The 20,128-nt window shown below is 60.7% G+C and overlaps 2 protein-coding genes across 2 annotated transcripts in view; one reads left to right on the plus strand and one right to left on the minus strand.

Annotated features, from left to right (window-relative positions):
• The window catches only part of CACNA1H (calcium voltage-gated channel subunit alpha1 H), a 62,761-nt gene extending 58,142 nt beyond the window's left edge, over positions 1-4,619 (plus strand). Inside the window, exon 34 of the mRNA XM_045874625.3 lies at positions 413-4,619. Coding sequence (XP_045730581.1) covers positions 413-1,420 — 1,008 coding nt within the window. The 3' untranslated portion in view covers positions 1,421-4,619. The remainder of the gene's footprint in view (positions 1-412) is intronic.
• Positions 4,620-6,451: 1,832 nt separating this feature from the next.
• Positions 6,452-8,143, minus strand: LOC123842135 (tryptase-like). The gene is made up of 5 exons (XM_045871547.2): positions 7,885-8,143; positions 7,550-7,721; positions 7,164-7,429; positions 6,840-7,003; positions 6,452-6,765 (listed from the first exon to the last, which is right to left on the minus strand). The coding sequence occupies exons 1-5, from the start codon at positions 7,943-7,945 to the stop codon at positions 6,601-6,603; spliced, it is 828 nt and encodes a 275-aa protein (XP_045727503.1). The 5' UTR covers positions 7,946-8,143; the 3' UTR covers positions 6,452-6,600.
• Between the last annotated feature and the right edge of the window lie 11,985 nt (positions 8,144-20,128).

Raw genomic sequence — 20,128 nt, forward strand, 5'->3', positions numbered from 1 at the left:
CCTTGCAGCACCCTGAGCCTTGCCTGCACCCACAGACCTCCCTCCAGCCCCACAGCTTCGGACCCTCTCCCTCCCCCCGACCCCTGTCCTTGGGGTGGTGGTGGGCAGGGTGAGGCTCTGCCCACAGGAGTTCAGGCCCCCAGCCCTCTGTCCTCACCATCCCACGGCACGACCAGCGCTGGTGGTGAGCACCTGGCAGGCTGGTCCTGAGCGGTGTATTCGGCACGGGCGGGGCTGGGGCACAGAGCGTCCCCCCCAGTGGCTCCCAGCCACATCTCAACCTGATCCCTAGGCTCGGGGGTCATAACTCCAATCTGGGGCTTCTCTGGGGAGCGCCATTCCTGCATCCCTGGCTGCCAACTGGGTTCTGCCTGACCTCGTTCCTCATCGGATCCTGGGTCCTTCCTTGCAGGAGACCATGCGCACCGACTCGCAGGAAGGGCATGTTAATGGCCCCAGGGACAGCGGCCCGGGCTGGGGGGAGCCTGGCAGGAAGACCCCTGTGAGGCAAGCGTCCCTGGGGGCCTCCATACGGTCCCCACCCCGGTCCCCGCGGCCCAGCAGTGTCCGCACCCGCAAGCACGCTTTCGGGCAGCGCTGTGTCTCTGGCAGGCCACTGGCCCCAGGAGGGGAGGAGGCTGAGGTCCCGGATCCTGCCGACGAGGAGGTCAGCCATATCACCAGCTCGGCCCTGAGCCCCGCAGCCTCACCCACTGCCCGAGGAGGGGGAGGCAGTGACCCGGACCTGCGGAGGTTCTACAGTGTGGACACCCAGGGCTTCCTGGACAAGCCCTGCCAGGCAGATGAGCAGAGGCGGTCCTCCGGGGAGCAAGGGGGTGGGGATGGCCACCTGGAGGGCAGGGAGGCAAAGGCTCGGGCCCCGGAGGCCGAGCCAGCCTTGGGGGCACGCAGGAAGAAGAAGATGAGCCCGCCCTGCATCTCCGTAGACCCCCCAGTGGAGGATGAGGGCACAGCTCGGGCCCCAGTGGCCGAGGGCAGCAGCACCACTCTGCGGCGGCGGACCCCGTCCTGTGAGGCCATGCCACACAGGGACTCCCTGGAGCCCATGGAGGGGGCAGGGGTGGACCCTGCCGCCAGGGGGGAGCGTCGGGCCCAGGCCCCCTGCCGTGCAGAACACCTGACCGTCCCCAACTTTGCCTTTGAGCCGCTGGACGCGGGGGGCCCTGGCGGAGACCCGTTTTCAGACGGTGGCCATAGTATGGCCCCAGAACCCAGGGCTTCCTTTTCAGGGGCCACAGTGCCTCCTGAACCCCACAAAACAGAGCCTCCCGTGCCCTCCAGCGACCCCCCAGAGAAGGGGCGGGGGCTGCACCTCAAAGTCCTCCAGAGCCCCCCAAAGAAAGCAGGGTCTCCCCCAGCCACCCCCACCCTGGGTAACAGTGTAAACAGGCCCGTGTAGCTCAGGGCATGGTGCCACACAGGTTTTAGCAGTGGGGTTGGGGTGCACCCAGCAGGGTGGCAGCCCCGGGCAGGGCTGTGCGTGGACCCCAGCGCGGGCCCTGCTGCGGCGGAGAGGCCCGTAAGGCTGTCCGCCCAGGGAGGGAGGCGGACACTGGGTCTGGGCAAAGCAGAACAGGGAGGAGCTCCTCAGCCTATGAGCCTCCATCTGGTGGATTCAGGTTTGGGTTTTTCCGAGTTTCGTCACCATGGTCTGAGGCCGTGCCAGCGCCCAGTCGGGTCCCCTGACAGCCGCTGTGTCCCTGCAACAGGGATCAGGAAACGACCAGAAGGAGGCAGTCCAAGGCTACCCAGCAGAGCCCTGTTCTCACGCCCACTTACTTTTCTAGGGAACACGTGCTTGGGGCCACCTGTGCCCTCCTGGGTGGCAGCTTGGTCCCCGAGGCCGCCACACCCATGCTCACTGTCCCTCAGTCTGAGTTCTCACCTGTCCGCCCCACTCCTTGTCACTGTCTCCCCAGCTCCCTTCTGGGCCCACGCCCCACCATTCTGCCCTCGGGTATTCCAGACGCGCCCACGTCGCAGGGGCGTGGGGTCCGTGCAATAAAGTCCCCCGCCGCTGCCGGCGGCCCCGCCTGCACCTGGGCAGAGCGGTGCCCGCCAATGCCCCTGTGTTTCATGGACCTTTCTTTTATAAATTCAGGTTAAACATTGCAATAATCTGATACAGGAAATTTGGCTTCTTAAGGGAAGGGACAGCAGGGGTGGGGGCCAAGCAAAGCGGAATAAATACTAACTTATTTAAGAAATGCGTTGGATTACCACCGGCAGGATCCGTATCCCCGCAAGGGAGCGTGGCCAGCCTGTTGCCTTGCCAAGAGCAGGGCTCGGTGATGCGGGCCTGCGGCCAGCTCCGGCACTAGCCCTGGGGTCCCTGCAGAGGCTTGACCTGTCTCCTCTGGTGGCCGAGGGAGGAGCCAAGTTCACAGCCCTGACCTTTGACCGGCTGGGCGCCCTGCTGCCCTCTCAGGGCCCAGGGCTCGTGCGAGGCATGAGAGCGGGTACAGATGGGCCCAGACAGGGTAGAACTTGAGATCTCTTGAGAGTCCCACCGGCGATGGCTGTGACCATGCTGGCTGGTGGCCAAGCCCAGTGCAGACCAGCTCCAGGGTGGGGTCCAGGCCCTTCCCTTCCAGCCACGTAGCAAAGCAGGAGCCCGCCATGGCCTACCATAGCCTCCTCAGGGGTGGTCTGAGTTGTGGGAAGCCCCACCTGGCTGTGGCCAGAGCCTCTCTGCTCTGACCCCAGTGGGCAGGGCAAACACCAAGGCCTACAGGGTCTCTCTCTCATCTCAGCCCCCAGGTTCACCCCCAATCTCTCTCGGCCCACAGCTTCCCTGGGGCCGGGGTGTCCAGTTGAGGGGCTTCAGCTCCATGATTGATTGGAAAAGTGACCCTAGCTGGAGGTCCACAGAACTTGCAGATGCCCCCTGCCCTCCCCCCAGCCGCTCACTGGGTCCCCCACCAGGCACAGCCGGCTGAGCAGGAGACCAGTGTCCCAGATCCATGATGTCTGTATCCTGCAGGGTTGGGGGGCTGCCCTGAGCCCTGCATGTGCTTGGTCTGAGGTGGGTCAGGGAGGGCCGTACACCTGCTGTGCAGGGCAGGAGGGCGCAGGATGAGGGGGGAGCTGAGGGGCAGGCCCCACTTGCTTCTGCACACCCCGAAGATGGGTCTTACCTCCCTTTGTCCCCCCCCCCATGCATCCTGTCACCTGGTGATAAGTGGCCGGCTCAGGGACACACAGACCACAGCAGGACCAGGTCAGGTCAGATCCAAGGTGCCCTGTGGACAAACCCACCTTTTCTCCTCACCCGGGCAGGGGTGGGGATCAGTGCTCCCTACTTCCAGGAAGCCATCCCCAGACTCCCCGTCCCCACACCCAGCCTGTGTTCCTGTGGTCTCCACCACAGATCAGATGGGCACAGCGCCCAGCTGTCCGGCTCAGATCAGGCCCTTCCTAACCGTCCTCTGTGTGGCCGGGGCCTCATGACCGAGCCGATTAGGGGCCCTGGGAAGGGCTGGACTTTCCTGCACCCACCCCCAGTTCCCTGCCCAGCTCCAGGTCACAGCCCAGGTGGGAAGGTCCCTCTGAGACCCTCCAGGTCAGCGATCCCCTCTTAGAGGTGGGGAAACTGAGGGACGGGGTGGTTGTGTGACGATCTTCCAGGATGTGGCTTCTCGGATGTCCCCCTCCTACCAGGAGCTGAGACTCAAAAGGCGTGTTGAGTGTTTGTTCTGATGAACGACAACAGTGGCGTGGCCTCCGTATGCAGGGTCTGTGCTGAGCCTACGATGGCCCCACACCTAGAGGGTGGGCCTTGGGAAAGGGGGATCTGCCCCTGTCAGCCTGGTTGGGTGGCAGCAGTGTTGGGCCCAAGCCACCCCTCTTGGAGCCCAGGGGCCCTGATGTCACCCAGTGTTGGGGAGCAGGGCAGGTCTGGAGGAGCCCAGCCCCTGACTCCTGAACCCCTAATGTCATCCTGGGGTCAGGGCCCTCACCTGTCCTGGCTCAGTTCACCTCCCCTAGTGGGGACCCTTCTCCCCAACTGTACCCCCTCACTCGGCTCCTGAGGGTGTCCTGTGCCGAGGTGCCCTCCTCCCCTGGCCCTGTAGATACCCTCCCAGTCCAGCGGGGTCTCCTGTTGCCCAGTGAAGGTAGTGGGAGGGTCGACCCCCCAGGTCTGCTCGGTCTCAGCCTGACCCCGCGGAGGGCGGCCTGGCTTACCTGATACAAGGTCTCTCGCCTTCCCCTGCTTGAGTGGGTCTGAGTTCCTCAGCTCCCTGGGCCAGATAGGGGAAGCCGGGGGGTCTGAGGCCCCCTCCCCACTCCCCAAGTTGGGACCCTCACCCACATCTCAAGGAATCCAGGGGCTTCCAGATCTCGTCCCTTGGTCTCTCCCCTGCACGACATGCTTTTAAAGTCTTAAGTGTAGGGGCGCCTGGGGGTGCAGGTGGTTGAGCCCCCGACCCTTGGTTTCGGCTCAAGTTGTGATCTCAGGGTGGTGAGATTGAGCTCCAGGACAGCTCCGCACTCAGCAGGGAGTCTGCTGGAGCTCCTCCTTCTTTCTCTGCCCTTCCTCCACTCATTCTCTCTCTCTCTCTCCCTCTCTCTCTCTCTCTCTCTCTCTCTCTCTCAAATAAATAAGTCTTTAAAAAAAAAAGGCCTGAGTGTATGTATATGAGGCTGGCATCGAGGGAGTGTGACCCCAACGCGGTGAGGTGGCAGGGAGGGGGGAGAAGGAGGGAAGTTTCCAGGTTCTTACCTTTCATGGTCTTAGGATGGGCATGTATAACAGCTGTCATTAAAGAAATCAAAGCTAAAAAGGGAAAACGAAGAGGTTGAGCACGTCGTCTGTCATGGTGGTTACATCAGAGTGAGGGCTCTGTGGGTGTCAGACCACGCAGACCAGGCCCCACTGCCTTCCCGTGTCCTGGGATGGCTCCCGGTGCCCCTCTGTCCCCCGGCACCCCCATCCCCCGCACCTCTGTGTCCCGCACCCTGAGCAGGCTGCAGGAACAGAAGTGAGGGCTGGAGAAGGAAGCTGCTGGATCATTTCAGAATCTCCCCTGCTAAGGACAGGGGTCATTTCTAGAGACTCCGTAGATTAAATGTGTATCTTTGCATCTGACAAGTGGGAGGAGAGAGGCGAATGTTGATCTAGAAAGTTCTGGCCTGAAGAGCCCAGAAAACTCCCGAAAAGTTGATGTTGATTTAGTTCTCCATACGTTCATGTGCGTAATTGTGTCTAAACAGAAAAGCTGAGGGCCAGGAGAACATGGACTTCCAAAGACAAAGGTTAGCACCCTACTTTATAGGAGGACCCGAAAATGAACGAAGAGCCTGCAACGCAGAATTACTCAGTTGGCGAAGGACAGTTTGCACAAGCGGCTGTCAATTGCCGGTGGGCCTGGAGGGCAGCACTCCGCCCGGGGCGGGCCGGCCAGTGGCAGTCCCCGTCGGGCAGACCTGGCTTCCGGGAAACAGGCCGTGTGGCTGCCAGGAGCCTGAGGAGCTGCCGCCACGTAGTCCTGCGTGCTAAGAAGCAATCCTGAGTAGGAGGCAGCTCAACATAGGAACCTCGCCTGCGTGTCACCCTAGAACATCCATAGATGGGGCGACTGTGTGCTGGGGGAGGGGGAGGGGCTCAGATGTCCCTGTGCTGCACGTGGACAACCTTCCCCTCCCCCGCCGAGGGCAAGGGCTCCACCTGTTGAAGGGACTCCTGTCACCCGAACTCATGGAAATACAACCTATACACTGGATGAGACGCCACCACCCAGTCCAGCGTGGAGGTCTGCAGGGTGGGGTGGAACGGGCGCTCTCCCCTCCACTGTGGGGGGCGGGGGGCGGGGCATGTGAAAGCCCGTGGCCTCATCTAGAGAGTGGAGGACGCGCAGGCCCCAGACCGCAGCAGCCACCAACCTGCACACGCCGCAGACACTGGGGGGTGGGCACAGGAATGACCACAGCCACCTGGTCCTAAGACCCCGAACACAGCCCGAGCGGGCACGGCAGAAGTGGGCGCAGCTGTGACACGTGACCATGTGCGGGGAAAGCGAGGCTCCAGGGGGCATCACACTCGATGACACTCAGCCAAAGGTGAGCATGAGCCCCAACACCCCACCTTCCCCGTGGATGCACGGTGTCAGCGGGGGGATAACGGTGCGCGAGAGGAGGGGGGACGGGGTGTTGGGGCGGTGCCCACTCTCAACCCCATTGCAGTGCCTTTTCAATGGTCCACATTGCTCTCCCCGTCCCAAATGCATGATGTCACTCCCCAGGAGAAGGAAGCCATGAGCTGAGAATGGGCTCTTGTCTGAGGGTCTGGGCAGGGGGCATCTCACAGCAACCCCCACACCCCGTGCTCAGGCCCCACGGTGACGGCAGCTACACCAGGCTGTATCCTGGACCCCTTCCCTGTCCCTCGGTGACCCGCACAACCAGAGCCGCAGTGACAACCACGTCTGCTTCCATGCGCTTTAATGAGGATTCGCGCCCACCGGGGCTCCCCGGACAGGGCACGGGGAAGGTGGGCAGAAGGACACCGCCTGCCAGTGTTGTGGGACAGTAGTGGGCTTTCTTCTCCGCCAATCCAGGTGGCAGCTCCAGGGCCTGGGCTCAGGGCTCTTCGGGAACATACTGGCGGATCCAGTCCAGGTAGTAGGTGACCCGGGTGTAGATGCCGGGCCTGTTGGGCTGAGCACAGCCGTCGCCCCAGCTGACCACGCCTGCCTGCAGCCAGGTGCCACTCACCTTGCAGACCAGGGGCCCTCCGGAGTCGCCCTGGAGAGGGGACAGGTCAGTGGGGGCTCAGGAGGCGGGGCAGGCGGGGGCTGAGGGGGTAGGTGCAGGCTCACCTGGCAGGAGTCCTTCTTCCTGTTCCCAGCACACAGCATGTCCTCACGGATGATCTGTATCTTGTCCCCCGTGTTGAGGCCAGAATGGTACTGCATGTCACAAATGCTGTTTTCCACAATGGGCACCTTCACCTGCTTCAGGGGGAACGGCGGTGGGAGGGGCGCTGGGGAGAGAGGCGAGCACGCGACGTCAGGAGGGAAAGCCACTCGTGCCCTGAGCGGGCCGCTGGGGACCCTGACCCCCCCGGGGGGGGCCCAGAGGCTGGGTCAGGGATGTGACCCACCCCTGCTCACCCCAGCCCTCCTGCTGGCCCTGATGCTCACTTCCACTGTTCACATCCCCCCAGCCTGTCACCCAGCATGGCGTTCCCGTGGGGAAGGTCTCCGATGCAGAGGGCAGGGTGACCGGCTGGACGTGGGGGGAGATGTTGACGGGGTCCTCAAGCTCCAGCAGGGCAATATCTGCCCCGTTCTCGATTATGTAGTAGTCGGGGTGCATGATGACCCGGTTGACGGGCAGCAACCTGTCCTGGTAGTAGAGGTGCTGCTCCCTCAGCTGCACCCTGATTTCTGAAGGATACGTGATGGCCCTGGGGAGAGCAGGCGGCCACTCAGGGGGCCTGAGCAGGCTGCTGGCCCCCCGGGCATGTGGGTGGAGCCCCGGCCCCACCCGGCCCCACCCGGCCCCACCCGGCCCCGGAGCCACTCACGGTCCCATGCAGTGTGCGGCGGTCAGCACCCACTGTGGGTGGATGAGGGAGCCCCCACAGACGTGCCTCCAGTACCCGTGGTGGACTCTCAGGCTCACCTGCCAGGGCCACCTATTCCCAGGGGCTTCCTGGCCCCCTACGATGCCCATTCGCTCCAGCACCTGGCCTGAAGCTGGGGTCAGAAGCGCCTTTAGCACAGGGCACAGCCTGGCCCTGGGCTCAGCTGTTCCCTGTGCCCCCACGACCCCGGGCTTCTCGGCACCCGTCCACCCAATCATCACGGGGCATGTAGGGTGAGGGGGCAGGGACGGGGCTGGACCACGGTTAGGACTCACCAGGGGACGCGTGGACCAGGCTCCCCAGGAGGGGCAGCACCAGCACCAGCAGACTCAGCATCTGAAAGGAGCAACGTGGGGGGGCAGCAGGGCCAGGCTGGGGGTCTGCAGGGTACGACGTGCAGATGGAGTGGGGCCCCCCGGGACCAGGGGTCAGTCAAGGCCTGGGGGTCTGGGTTTCGATGCTCTGGATCTGGGGCTCCTCTGCTCTGCTCCACAGCAACACCCAGATGTTGGGTTCTCGGGGTGGGGGGCTTATCTTGGCCGACCACTGGTGCTATGAACCCAGCCCACTCTCCCCTGCCCATTTATCCTTCCTGGCCAGGAGGCGGTCAGAGGAGGGGCCTTGCATCCTCCAATCCAGAGTGAAGGAAGTGGATGATTCAGATGAAGGTCGTCGTACGACATGTGTCCCCACCACCCAGACACCCATCTGGGTCCACAGGCCCCAAGGGTGGGCATACAGCCAAGCAGAGGACTAGTCAGCCCCCCCTCCAAGGGGGGCATGGCTTCCTAGGCTCTGGATGGCTAAGATGCCTACCAGTCTGCATGCAGTGGCTACCGGCTCCCCTCTGTGGATCGGGGCTCCCACGTCTTGCCTGGACTGGGAACGGGGTGTTTGAGTGTCCCTCCCTTTCTCGGCAGGCTGATCCCTGGCCCTGAGGCAGCTCTCCTTCCAGGTACGCCTCTCCTCTGCCCAGATGTAGAACGAGGATGCCCCCAGGAGGCCTTCAGGTATGGCTGCACCCAGGGACAGTGGTGCTGTCCTCACTATGTGACCTGTTTCCCCCAGGGAAGTTCATGTCCATGGGCTACCCTCAGAGGAGCAGGGAGGCGCCCAGGGACAGTGTCCCCCTCCCCACATCTCTGCCTGTCCTCTGCATCTTCCCTTCCAGGGCGGGGCTGACATGCACCCCCCAAATCACACGAGGAAACTGCCTTGGGCAGGACCAAGCCAAGTGCCTCCACACAGGAAAGGGCCCTGCTGTCCCCACCCGGGATGGCAGGCCCGATTCCTTGGGGACCCCACAACGCCCGCCCCTGGCTGTTACTGAACAGTTCTTAGTAGGGTGGCCATCTTAGTAGTGCCATCAGCAGTCGGGGGGCAGATGGAAGTGACAAGGAGATAACCACCCCCTGGACGCTGTCCCCACCAGGCTCCACAGCCAGGGCCGGCTCCCGCCCCGCCTGTCCACCTGCCCACCTCCTCCCTCTCCCCTGGGCCTACTGGTCACCAGGGCCTCCTGCCCACCTCCCCACCTCACGGCCCCCGGGCCCCCTGCAGCCCCCACGCTGCCATCGGGGTGGCCCCTCCCCTAGGGGGGCCTTGCCCTGCCCCCACCCGGCCCAGACAGCAGCCTGGCTCTGTGTGGCCCCAGCGGCATCTCTCCAGGTGGCCAGTGCTCAATCCCGGTCCTCTCCAGATTGAGGTTTAGTTGTCTGTCTTGTGACCTCAGTTCTCTGATTCTCTGACCATTGAAAAGATGTTTCTAGGGATACTCAGGCACTGTGATGGGGTTGAGAGTGGGCACCACCCTGACACCCTGTCCCCCCTCCTCCCGCGCACCGTCATCCCCCCACTGACACCGCGCATCCACGGGGAAGGTGGGGCATTGGGGCTCATGCTCACCTTTGGCTGAGTGTCATCGAGCGTTGACGCCCCCTGGAGCCTCGCTTTCCCCGCACACAGTCATGTGTCATGGCCACGCCCACTCCTGCCGTGCCCGCTCGGGCTGTCTGTGTTCGGGGTCTTAGGACCAGGTGGCTGTGGTCATTCCTGTGCCCACTCCCCAATGTCTGCAGCGTGTGCGGGCGAGGGGCTGCTGCAGTCTGCATTCTCTAGACGAGGCCATTACCCTTCTCCAGAGGGGTTGTCCCCTCGAACTCCCTCCAGCAACTCAGGAGAATGTCTGTCACGCCTCATCCTGGCCACCATCTGATATTCTCACCTGTGGGTAGTGCCACGTTAGGTTTTCTGTGATTATTAATGGGGCGGAGCCCCTGCTGCCATAGAGAACACACCCCCTGGCCAAGGAAACCGTCCACTTCTGTTCTCAGACTTCAGTCCCCAGAGGGCTGCATTCCCTGCAACCATCCCATTTCATCTTAGGGATGCCCCCATATCCCATACAGGCCAATCGCGGAACTTCGTGGTCCTCCCTCGTGTCCATACACAGAAGACCGCCATCTGGGTTCCTAGGGCTGTGTCTGTCTGAGATGGCTCCCTAGACCAGATTCCCAGAGAACCCCTGGTGGCTATGCCACATTATTTCTAGAAAGACACTCCAGTTTCTCCTCCCCACAGTCCTGGACCCCAGTGCTCCCTCCATCAATGGCCAACGACCAGCAATCTTTGCTCAACCAAAACTTCTCCTGGGCCCATCTGCGCACTTCCTTGCAAAATCCAGTTTAGCAAGAGCCCTGCCTTTGGCACCTGATCACCCTCCACATCTGATGACAATTCTTCACTCCCCACCCTGGTACTCGATGGTGTGCAGGAGCCCCCATCGGTTGGTTCAGCCAGAATTCCCTGGATGTCTCCTCTTACTAAGTTCTCATTCAGAAACCCCTGCACCTTGGCTATAGGTCCCTACTTGTCTCTGCTTTACTCAGAATGGAGTCCAGTCCTACCCTTGTTGCCATGGCCCTGCAGAAAATGTGCTCTCTCCACTGTAACTCTGAATCCAACACTGGATACAAATGTGAGACATAATGTATCATGAGCCAAGGGTAAACCATGATATGTGATAAGTAACATAATACATATGATTGGGAAAACAGAATACAATAGAGGTATTACTTGCTACATTATGGGGGAAAAGCACAGGAGATACTCAATTTTTAATGTATTTTTTATTTTTTTAAACTTTTAAGTAGGCTCCATGCCCAAAATGGGGCTCGGACTCACAACACTGAGATTAAGAGTCGCACGCTCAACCCACTGAGCCAGCCAGGCACCCCTAGATGCTCAATTTTTGAAGTTTTTTGGTAACAAATAGCATGCTTCTGCTGTTTCCATTTGAGAGTTGTGTCTGTCTCATTTCTGGGGGAGCTAGGAGCTTCCCTGTGTCGCTCAGTGGCTTGTCTCCTCTGGCAGCTCTGCCCCTCCTTTGTCAATTCGAGTTCTAGGCTTCTTTTCATCATTTGGAGATTTTCAATTAAATGAATGCATTTACACTTAGTTTTTCACAGTTGCTGAAAACGGTTTTGTTTGCTTTTTGAAGTTGGAGGTGTTTGTGTTTATAGACTGCAGATTTAATTATTATTCATTCACGTGTACACACAAGCTTTGCCTTTAATCCTTCTAGAACTGATCTCCACGTCAAGTGAGGCTCTAGGACCACCAGGGCAGGAGCCTTCTTCATCTTTGCACCTCCAAACTCCAAACCCCTCCTCAGCCCCGACTCCTGCTGTCCGTGCAGCCCACCAAGGGATGGGGACAGAGGAGCGCCGGGAGTCCACCTCCCAAAGCACGGGAGACCCAGGGCCCTGGCTCTGCACAGTCAGACTCTCCTCTCAACTGCCCACTGATAAGAAACCTCTTATAGGGGAGGCACACAGGCTGCTCCTTTTCCCTCTTAATCTAGAAGTTATTTTTAATTACAAATGTAGTACATGCCCACTGCAAACTCTTGATGGATACAGATGTGTTAAGACAAGAAAACAAGAAATCCGTCTTCCTTCCTCCTTCCCCCATCTCACCCAGGGGTAATCATTGTCCATAGTGGGGATGATGACTTCTAGAATTTTCTTAGGCCTGTTTAGGCCCTGGGCTGGATGAAGTGTGGAGGGAGGGGCATTTCAGGAAGAAAGGCTCAGGGGGGACAGGGTGGGGGGTGGAAAGACAGGATTAGGCTCCTTCAAGCCCAGAGCTGTAGACCAGAGCAGGCCTGGGGCCGGGGAGGGGAGCAGGGCAGGGGGTGAGCCTATACCAGGGGTGTCCCCGTATCCCTGAAAACCATACCCACACAGCCCAGCTCCTGTTCACAGATACAAGTAAGCCCAGCTCAGACCAGGAAGGGTCAGGGCCGAAGGGCAGTCTGAGCCAAGCGAGCAGCTACTGTGAAGGTGGGAGCAAGGAGGAGGGGTCCTCCTGAGGGGCCTCCACACAGGCCCACAGAAGCCACATCCACTGGGCGACAGGAGACGCCACCCGGCCAGGAGGGCATCCGGGGGCCAGAGCAGGGAGGCATGCAGGGACAGAACACCCCTCCCTGTGCCTCAGTTTGCTCTCCTGTCAAAGGAGACAAGGGGCACAGTGTTAGAGATGTGGAGGGACATGGTCTTTGGAGTTTCTTTCTGAAGCCGGGGCGGGTGCAGGCAAGTCCAGCCCCTCCCAGGGCCCCTAATCGGCTCAATCACGAGGCCCGGCCACAGAGAGGACGGTTAGGAAGGGCCTGACCTGAGCCGGACAGCTGGGCGCTGTGCCCATCTGATCTGTGGTGGAGACCACAGGAACACAGGCTGGGTGTGGGGACGGGGAGTCTGGGGATGGCTTCCTGGAAGTGGGGAGCACTGATCCCCACCCCTGCCCGGGTGAGGAGAAAACAACGTGGGTTTGCCCACAGGGCACCATGGATCTGACGTGGTCCTGCTGTGGTCTGTGTGTCCCTGAGCCAGCCACTTATCGCCAGGTAACAGGATGCATGGGGGGACAAAGGGAGGCGAGGTCCAGGGCTTCGGGTGCGCAGAAGGAGCAGATGGGGCCCCCCCTCAGCTCCTCCTCCATCCTCCCCCGCTGCGGGACGGTCCAGCCTCCTCCCCAGCTGAGGGTGTCGAGGACAGGAGGGGAGAGAGGGAACGTTGTCTAAACTTGATTGTGATAGCGGCTACTTGATTGTATACATTTGTCCGACTCATTGATTTGGACATTTGCATTTTTTTTAAGATTTTATTTGGGGCGGCTGGGTGGCTCAATCTGCTCGGTGTCCGCCTTTGGCTCAGGTCATGATCTCAGGGTTCTGGGATGAGTGGGGCTCCCTGCTCAGCGGGGAGTCTGCTTCTCCCTCTCCCTCTGCTGCTCCCCCTGCTTGTGCTCTGTCGCTCACTCTCTCTAATAAATAAATAAAATCTTTAAAAATATATATTTATTTATTTATTTATTTGAGAGAGGGAGAGAGGGAGAGAGGGAGAGAAAGGTGGCAGCCAATAGAGGCCGCCCTCCCTTCCAGACACCAATGGGAGGGCGCGGACGCGCAGCCCCGCAGACCAATCAGGAGTGGCCTGCGTGCCCCCTGCGAGGCCGCGGTCCCTCCGCGGCGCCCCCCTCGCCCCCCCCCCTGCGGAGAGCCGGCGGCGGGGGGGAGGGGGGCTGCGGGGGGCGGGGCGCCGCGAGGGGCGGGGCGCCGCGGGGAGGAGGGGCTGCGGAGAGCTGCGGGGGCCGACGCAGGGCGTGCGGGCGGCGGGTCAAGGAGCGAGCCGCTTCCAGCCTTCCCCGGCTGCGACCCTCGCTGCTGGGGTCTGCGCTCACTCGGCGGGTGTCCCCGTGCCCCGGGGAGCCAGGCGTTATCTTCCAAATTTGTAGCCGCCGCTGCCTAGGGGGAGCCCTAGGCCTCTCCTTTGAGGGCTGGCCCCGCCCACACCTGCCGCCCGGACGACTACCAGCACGCAGAGCACCCCTCGGGGCCTCTGCCTGGGACAAGTGCGGGTGCCACCCCTCTCCGCGACGTTTTGGAAGAACTGGCCAGAAGATACCAAGCATTTATTCCTTGCAGGTGGGTGCTGGCGGCCCCCAGGCATCCCCCACCCCCGCAACTCGTGCTTCCATCCTGGCCCCAGCTCTTTGCCTTAAACAGGTGCAAGGCAAACTGCCAGCTTCCCTTTCCCGTTTTCTCCGCTAAAGCCAGGACTTGGGCTCCAGTGGTCAGCTGGCCACATGGGGGCGGGTGGGAACAGGGAGCACGGAGCAGGGTCGGGGGGAGGGAGGATGAGTGCGAGAGGCAAGGCCAACAGGACAGAAGGGAGAAGGGGTGCACAAGAACATGGGAGAAAGATGTAAGAATGCAGACCGATTAGAGGGTAGGGGAGGGGTCAGCCCCTCTGAAAGTTCCTCCGTCGGAGCAGGTGGCGCTGGATCCAGGCCCGGTAGGCAGACACCCTGGCATACACCCCCGGGAGTCCGGGCTCAGCGCATCCCCTGCTGAAGCTCACCACTGCCGCCTGCACCCAGCGCCTGTCTCTGAGCTGAAAGACCAGGGGGCCCCCGGAGTCGCCTTGAAAGAAGCAAGAATAACGTTTGTTATTCCCCCCAGTGGGACTCGGGTCTGTGCAGCAGGGGTGGGAGCTCTCAGACTGAGGCTAACATCAGGGAGCTTGTCAGAGGGGGCCGGATACTAAGGCAAGGGGAGGACACACAGGGCAAGCTCCCTTGGGGCTCCAGGTAGCAGGTGTGGTAGCCCCGAGTTTCCATCTTGAAGAGGTTCCTCCTTGCAATCTGCATATCAGCTCTAGCTGCCTCTTTTTTTTTGTTTGTAACAGCTGAGGACCCTTAGGTTCAGAGGTCAAGCAATTTGCTGAAGGTCGCACAGCTAGTAAAAGCAGTGCTGAGATGTAGTCACTTTGTTATTATTATTGTTGTTGTTATTATCCAAAGCCTGCCTGCTTGTTCCGATGCACACTGCCTCCCTTACAAGGTGCATGGCATCTCTGGGTCTGGACCCCTGTCCCTCTAGCCCCTGCAGGAGCTGCTCACCTCCCTGTGACAGCTGGAGCCCACACTTTCTGCTTTTTATTGTCAGGATGGCTCTGGACTCGTTCTTACAAGAAATCTTTGTCAAGTTCCAGCTCCAAGCCAGACGCTGTTCCACCTTGGGTGAGAAAAGTCCCCAACCTCGTGGAGCTAGATCGTAAGATGCCACCCCTGCCCCAAGTCCAGGATCCAGCCTGCTTCCCAGGGTCACTTAGGATTAGAGAGGGGACCTGGGAGAGCCTTTTGCTAAGCACGGAGGAGGTGTGTCACTGCTTCCCTGTGAAAGGGGGCTCTGCACCCTCACTCCCACTGCATTTACGGGGAAACTGAGGCCTACAGGTGTCCAGTGACTCTCCAGGACCCCACAGTGAATCAGGGGCAGGAACATAGGCCAGAGGGGACTGACCTCACAGAATCCCTTTTGGCCCTGGACGTAGCCAGCACAGAGCATTTCCTTGGTGATGGGCTCTGGGTGGTAGGCAAACGATGCACACATCTACCTCCCACAGCCTATGGGGCTCAGGCAGGGCCACTGTGGGACACAGGGGACAGCGGCTGAGGGGCCCTCAGGGACCGCGAGGTGGTGTGCCACTCTCTGTGAAGAGCTAAGGTAGTGGCTCCACGGTTCTCTCCCCAGGGCCCACATTCCTATCATCTGGGCGGGGTGGAAGATGCCAGGCCAAAGCAGGGCTGAGCGGTGCAGGATGAGGCCTAGGCCAGCCTCTACGTTGAGGTGAGGGGCAGAGAGAAGACTGGGGTGACTCCACCCTTGCATGCCTTCAGCTCAGGGCAGCTCCCTGTGCCCCAGCCCCCAGCCCCTTGCCCCTCACTCACCATTCTGCCAGATGTCCCCCCAGCCGGTCACCCAGCAGAGGGTGCCTGTGGGAAAGTCGGAGCCCAGTGGAGCCAGAGGGATAGGTCTGATGGCGCTGGAGAAGGGCACAGGGCAGGCCAGCTTCAGCAGAGCCACGTCGCCACCCTGGAGGGCGTCCCCATTGGAGGGGTGCTGGATGACGCGGACGGCAGCCACAGAGACGCAGTCCTGGGGACTGGGATACAGCACAGCCTCTCCCAGCTGGATGCTCAGGTCCTGCAGATTCGTGAAGCTGGGCAGGAAGCAGAAAGGACATGGTGGGCTCTGAGGGCGGTGGTCCAGTGGCTTCGGCTTCACCCAGCTAGCTCTGCTGGGGAGAGGGCATGGCACTGAAGGACCGTCTGCTCTACCTGGCCCTCTGAGTCGGATCCAGGCATGAGGAACACAGGGCACATCCTCTGGGCACTTGTCCCCAGGAAACCCCATCTGGCAGGGAAAGACTCCCATGTAAACTCCAGCTCCAGGTGACAGGTGGTTCAGCCTTTGACTGTGGAGAGTCCTCCATGCAGCAGGGCCTATACTGGTGGGGACGGAGTGGACACAGCCCTGCTCTTCCTGGGCCAGACAGCCGGGGCACAGTGCTGAGATGGCCGGGGGTGCTGGGGGGCAGGTTGGGCTGCACTGGAGTGGTGGGCAGGGAGACAACGTTCTCGGCAGGGGCAGGGGTACAAGTTGGGGGAGCTGCGTTTGGGGGGCTGCGGAACTCATGGAGCACGTCAGCAGGCCCCCTCCCTGGCATCTGAGGACAGCAGGTGGGCAGTGACCTGGTAGGGGCCATTCGAAAGCACAAAGGAGGCAGGAACTTGTTGATGAAAGTGTTTTGAGTTCCTCAGGGAGCTGCTCTCTCTGGGCCTGATGCCTATGACCGATGGAGGGCTACATTGTCCCAGCAGGACTGCCCCTAACCCCAGTGTCCCTTTTCTCAGGGTCCACATCCCGCATCTGCCTCTTGCGTATCCTTCGGTCTTAAGCAAATTACTCACCTCTCTGTGCCTCAGTTTCCCATCCTGAAACATGGGGGTAAAAGTATCTACCTAAGGCGGTTATCCTGAGTGTGCTTGGGACAGTGCCCTGGGGCAGGAAGTCCCCAGTAACCGTCGGCCACGATTTCCAGGACTGGACATCTACCGAGGACATCCCAGGAACAGCCCCAGCACCAACAAAATTGTGAAAGGCTTATTTACCCCAAGATGACACCTGGGACCAGCCGATTATACTTTAATTATTGCATCTGCTAAGGTTAAGTTGACACCATAGCTCAGGTTCAGGAGGGACCAACCTTGATTGTGAATTCTCTTTATATAGAATTCAGTACCCGATTGTTTTATGATAGTTTGATTCTGCTTTTTTTTTTTTTTTTTAAGATTTTATTTATTTATTTGAGAGAGAGAATGAGAGACAGAGAGCACGAGAGGGAAGAGGGTCAGAGGGAGAAGCAGACTCCCTGCCGAGCAGGGAGCCCGATGCGGGACTCGATCCCGGGACTCCAGGATCATGACCTGAGCCGAAGGCAGTCGCTTAACCAACTGAGCCACCCAGGCGCCCCTGATTCTGCTTTTCATTTTCAAATATCGTCAGAGGGCATCTAGCTCTTGAAACACTCTCTACTTTCTCGTACACCCGTGCTGAGCAGCATGATAACAATCGCTGAAACGGGGAGCAATGCAGGTGTCGACGGACAGAGGAATGAATGTACAAAACACTGCCCATCCGCACAGCGGGATAACATCCAGCGAGAGAAAAGAGAGAATTTCTGACACTTGCTATAATAACATGGGTGACCCTTGAAGACCTGCTCGGTGCAACTGGCCCGATTCCAGAGAATACGCATTGCAGGATTCGGCTTCGATGAGGTCCCTGCGATCGTCAGAACCATGGAGATGGGAGGTGGAGGGTGGGTGCCAGGCCGGGGAGGGTGGGCGTGAGTGCTTAGTGGGGACAGAGCTTCAGTTTGGGAAGACAGAGGAGTTCCTGGGGAGGGGGGTGGTTACTCAACAGTGGAAACTGTGGACTGAGAAGGGATCGAGAGGATCAATTTTATGTTGTGCATTTAACCAGAGTTCCAAAAATTGGAAAAAAGTTCCTGACTTCCAAGTATTGTCAAATAATTAAAGTTCGTTTTCTTTCCTAGTTGGAAGGGAATGGCCAGCGTCTGAGGCACAGTCCTGGAGGGGAGAGCCAGGTGCAGGCGCCAGGCCCGCCTGTGGGGCTCCGAGCCGCCTGCCAGTGGCAGAAAAGGCCGGGGAGCCCCGTGGGCCCGGGTGCTGCTCCAGACCCACAATTCTTTTCCCCGCACAGCTGCCCCAGGGCATCTCACGGCCCGGGCTGCCCAGTGTGGGGAGGCAGGACTCACCTGGAGACACAGTGGGCGGCGGTCAGCACCCACCGGTGGCTGATAAGACTGCCTCCACAGATGAGCTGCCCCTGGTCTCGGAGGCTGACCTGCCAGGGCCAAGGCCGGGGTGCTGCCGCCATACCCCCAACGATACGGGCCTCCGGGCTGAAGCTCCTCCCTGGTGGAGAGACAGGGTCACCGGCCGGCCTCCTCTGGGGAAACAGGGCCCGGTGGGGGGCCGGAGAGCTGGACCCTCCTGCCACCTCCACCGCAGATTCGATAGCCCACACTCAGCTTTCTGAGTTGCAAACGGCACTGCCCAGTGGAACTTTCTACAGGGATGGGCATGCTCTGTACCATGGTCCAGTGCGGTCCAGGCCCCTGGCCACGGGAAGGAAGTGTGCCCTGGGACTGAGGAGCTGAATTTTTCATCGTAATTGTAAGTAATCTAGACGTCAGCAGCCCCCATGGGTGGCTGGTGGCACCAGGTTGGAGAAGGAGGCAGACCTCCAGTCTCCCTGCCCCTGGATGGCATTTCCACTGCTGTGATTTTGAAGCTTAAATGACACAAGTCACGGGAAAGCCCTGCATGTGGTTCTGGCACGCGGTGGCGGCGGGCAGGGCACCAGGAAGCCTCGGTTTACCATTCTCTGCTTCGACTTCCTCCTGAGTCCCACGCAGAGCAGCTACTCCAAGGGAAAGGACTCTGAGAGCAGAAGGTTACCGAAGGGCATGTGTGCGTGACGGTTCTCGCACACAGACCAGCGGGGTACAAGCTGTGCAGCCCCAAGGACAGTTTGGATCGAATATGTCCCCCCCACCCCCACCCCATCTCCCAGGGAGCTGGGAAGCAAGGAGCCCAGGAGGGACCGTGGAGCGTGCATGTGGCTGGAGAAGGCCCCGGCTCGGAGGAGCCATGGACTGGGTCCCCACGGTCAGAGGTCCGGGTTCCAGGCGGATGGGCGCTCTGGCTGTGGGACTCACCCCTTTCTCCCAGGAAGGGGAGCACAAGGAGCACTGGAAGGAGCCACATCTGTAGACAGAGGCAGGATGGAGGGTGTTGGAGCCCCGGCCAGCACTGGGGGCTGCAGGACCAGCCTCCCCGCAGGTCTCCCCACTGCAAAGACCAAGGGCCCAGAGAGAGGGCGAACCAGGTGGCCCCTAGCGTGTCCTCTGCCAGCATCACCCCTGTGACCCTGGCCTTGTGGGGGTCACACCACCCCAGTCCCGGGAATGACCACAGGAAGAGATGGGGGCTGGAGCTGGAGAGGTGAAGCCTGCCCCTCCTGCTCTCCGAAGACCCCCTCCTTATCTGGACAGACGTGTACCAAGGGCCCAGCGGAGACTCCAGGTTCTCCGTGAGCCTTGGTGGCGTCTGACTCTGGCATGATGTCACCATGGCCTGGAGCTACACCCAGCCCCTCCCCCTTGGCCTCCGACCTCTTCCCTGTCCCTGGCGGTTCTGACGCCTGCTGTCCTGCTCTCAGCTCTGTTCCCTCCTGCCCTGCATGCGGGGAAGAGGGCCTGGTCCCTCCCTGGCCCCCCGGCCCAGCCCCAGGCTCCGGGACCCTGCCGCCCCAGCGAGGCAAGGCCACACAGGTGGTCAGGGATCAGGCTTCAGGCAACGGGGTGGGATTTGAGGTAAGCCCAGGCAGAGTGACCTTCAGCATCTGCCTGGTCCAGGTGCAGAGCAAACACGGAGCAGGAAGGACCAAGAGGTTCTGGGAGGCACGGCTCTATTGATTCTGGCGAGGCCAGAGACACCGAAGCCTGTCTTATCTCAGGCAGTCACTCCCTTCCTGCCCCTGCCCAAGGGCTCCCCGCAAACGCCATCCTTCCAGGGAGCTGGTGGGAGGTGGAAGGAGGGACCAGCAGAGGCCAAGGGGCAGCCACGGGGCAAGAGATCTGTTACTTCACAGAGCGGCCGGACCGTGCTGGGCGGGCGGCCCTCTGTCGCTTGCTGGGCCCCCCGTAAATGCAGGAACGTGTGCTGGGGACTTTGGGTGTTTGATCATGTTCACGTATACAAACATAATTCCACCCCCGTGACCAGTGGAAGTACACAGCTCAATGCCATTTAGCCCATTCCCACTGCTGCCCGCCCACCCGCCATTGGGCTCCAGGATGTTTTGCCCCCACCAAGGGCCACTCAGCCGTCCCCTCCCCAGCCCCAGGGCTGTGGCCCCCGAGTGGAACCGACACTGAGATCCTCGCTCGCCCTTCCCAGGCCTGGAAGGACACTGGCCCCTACGTGCAGCCCTCTGCACATCAGGGCTGGGGGACACACTCCCACGGAAAGCCACGTTGCCCGTGGTCAGCCCATCCCACAAAGACTCTGGCCACACTC

The sequence above is a fragment of the Mirounga angustirostris genome, unplaced genomic scaffold (genome assembly GCF_029215605.1).
Source record: "Mirounga angustirostris isolate CCGP_5_RB_7025 unplaced genomic scaffold, mMirAng1.0.hap1 SCAF_5, whole genome shotgun sequence".
Lineage (NCBI taxonomy): Eukaryota > Metazoa > Chordata > Mammalia > Carnivora > Phocidae > Mirounga > Mirounga angustirostris.

Bases quoted from the DNA above. Each gene is read 5' to 3' on its own strand.
- LOC123842135 (XM_045871547.2), bottom strand. From the start codon at position 7,945: ATGCTGAGTCTGCTGGTGCTGGTGCTGCCCCTCCTGGGGAGCCTGGTC. The intron at 7,722-7,884 runs GTGAGTCCTAAC...TTCTGACCCCAG, and splicing joins CCTGGTCCACGCGTCCCCTG to CTTCAGGCCAGGTGCTGGAG. The intron at 6,766-6,839 runs GTGAGCCTGCAC...TCCCCTCTCCAG, and splicing joins GGAAGAAGGACTCCTGCCAG to GGCGACTCCGGAGGGCCCCT.